This window comes from Cricetulus griseus, unplaced genomic scaffold, assembly GCF_003668045.3.
Source record: "Cricetulus griseus strain 17A/GY unplaced genomic scaffold, alternate assembly CriGri-PICRH-1.0 unplaced_scaffold_566, whole genome shotgun sequence".
In the NCBI taxonomy this organism is placed as follows: Eukaryota; Metazoa; Chordata; class Mammalia; order Rodentia; family Cricetidae; genus Cricetulus; species Cricetulus griseus.
Genome location: NW_023277326.1, coordinates 11,844 through 13,761, shown reverse-complemented (window position 1 = coordinate 13,761; position 1,918 = coordinate 11,844). Strand labels below are relative to the sequence as shown.

The following is a 1,918-nucleotide window of genomic DNA, read 5'->3' as shown; positions in this document are numbered from 1 at the left end:
TACAGTGAGAATAGTTATTTTAAGAAATCAGTAACTCATGTAAGGTTATCACCACCATAAGAGAGAAGAGGCATAGAAAAATGAGCTAACACCAATTCCAGTGATCCCATGCCATCATTGGGAGGGCTACTTTTCTCTAATCTCCAGATTCAATGATTATGATCATCTTTCTTTGTGCACAGTTTCATGTCTCCATGCAAGGAGAGGAAGGACTATTTCCTGGGCACATGTCGTTAAACGAGGTCATCAATCTTCTAAAAGAAATGAAATCCTCAACAACATCAACACAGGAGAATAAAAAGACGACATTGCAGAGCCCACTAAACAAGTTATTGCCAAAAGGTAAGTGTCAAGAAGTGGTACAGAGGAGGGAAGTTGGGTGGGAACCACTTCATGGGCACTCTTTCATAGAATGTCTTATTTCAACAGGACATGAAGACAGTGGAGACGGCTACAACAATCCTCTTAATCTCAGTAAAGTAAATACCAGCGATAGGAGTCCTGGAAATGAGATGGACTCACTTGTCATTATTGAAAAATATAATTGTCCCGAGACTGAGGAGAGAGGTGATTCAGTTGGAGTCTCTCAGGATTTTAGAAGTTCCAGGCACCATCAAGTTTCTCTTTGTGGATCTTCTTCTGTAAGTGTCCCCAAAGATAAGGATCAACCAGAGGTTGTGGTTCCTGTGGAGCAACCACAACCAGGGATTATCACCAGAGCAGAGAAGACTGGAGACTCTCAGAATTGTGAGACAGACCACACAGGTGAGAGTGTCCAAGAGAGAAGCAGCAGAGTGCCAAAGACACACCAATGTGTGGAATGTCTCAGAACTTTCAGATATCCCTCGCAGCTTTTAGCCCACAAGAGGAGACACAAGAAGGAGAGGTCCTTTTTGTGTAAAAGGTGTCATAAGTCCTTCTTTAACCAATCAGACCTGAAAGTCCATTCGGTGATACACCAGGCATTCAAACCTTTCACCTGTAATACATGTGGAAGGTCATTTAGCCATAAAACTAATCTGTTAGCTCATGAAAGAATCCATACAGGAGAGAAGCCCTACACCTGCTCCAAATGTAACTGTAACTTCCGACAGTCGTCCACATATCACCGGCATATGAGGCATTGCCACAAATCACACTAAACTATGGACCTTCCTCAGCAGAGATTTGCTGTGCTACAGAATTGATGTGCTATCTTCACATGAAGAATCATATAGCCTCTAAACAACGGGAAGCCATTGAAAATGTGGCTTGTAACTCCTGGATCTCTCCATCTGTTGTCATATTTATTGTCATTTCTCAGCATAGAAGATGAGACATTTGTCAGTTCCCTAACATATTTCTAGCACTAGAAGTATCCTATAATTTTTGCCTGGCCTATACTAACTAAATAAAATAGAACAATGCCTCTTTTGTATATTTTGCATTCTCTCTTTTTTTGTGTGTTGGGTGTGTGTGTAATTATCTGAATTTTGTGTATTTTGCCTTAGATTCATATCATGAGGGAAAACACAGGATTTAGTATTAAGTTCTTGAGTTTTACATTTGAAAATTGTCATTATACCCCAATCTGTCTGACCCCACAGATACCAAACATACTCTGGTCTCCATTTCTTTCTGTACAGGTGTCCATGAAAGTGGTTGGACATTCCATGTGACTTCTATCATGCTGTGGTTTCAAACCTAAGTACTAGGCTTGCATTTAAGGGAATTACCCTCTCAGCCATCCTCCCTGCTCCAGGTGCTTACTGCTTAAAGAACACCAATGTGCCACATAGGATTAGACAGATTTCTGCCATAGTATAAAATCTTCAGTTGACCAAAGTCATTCAGGGGAACCACCCCATCAGTTCCATAGCTGTCCCACTGCAATCTTCATAGGTCTGATCATATGACACCTAGAACATAGCGAGGAGTG

General features: G+C 41.2%; 1 protein-coding gene across 1 annotated transcript; it reads left to right on the top strand.

The window, feature by feature from the left end:
* Positions 1-227: 227 nt before the first annotated feature.
* On the top strand, positions 228-1,142 carry LOC113838122 (zinc finger and SCAN domain-containing protein 4-like). Its single transcript, XM_027433889.1, has 2 exons — positions 228-342; positions 430-1,142. Exons 1-2 carry the CDS (start codon positions 228-230, stop codon positions 1,140-1,142), a joined length of 828 nt encoding a protein of 275 aa, XP_027289690.1.
* Positions 1,143-1,918: the final 776 nt, after the last annotated feature.

What these genes read in the sequence shown, in the direction of transcription:
- LOC113838122 (XM_027433889.1), top strand. Translation starts at nt 228, where the DNA reads ATGTCGTTAAACGAGGTCATCAATCTTCTAAAAGAAATGAAATCCTCA. An exon ending in AAACAAGTTATTGCCAAAAG is followed by an intron (nt 343 to 429) that starts GTAAGTGTCAAG and finishes TTATTTCAACAG; the next exon opens with GACATGAAGACAGTGGAGAC.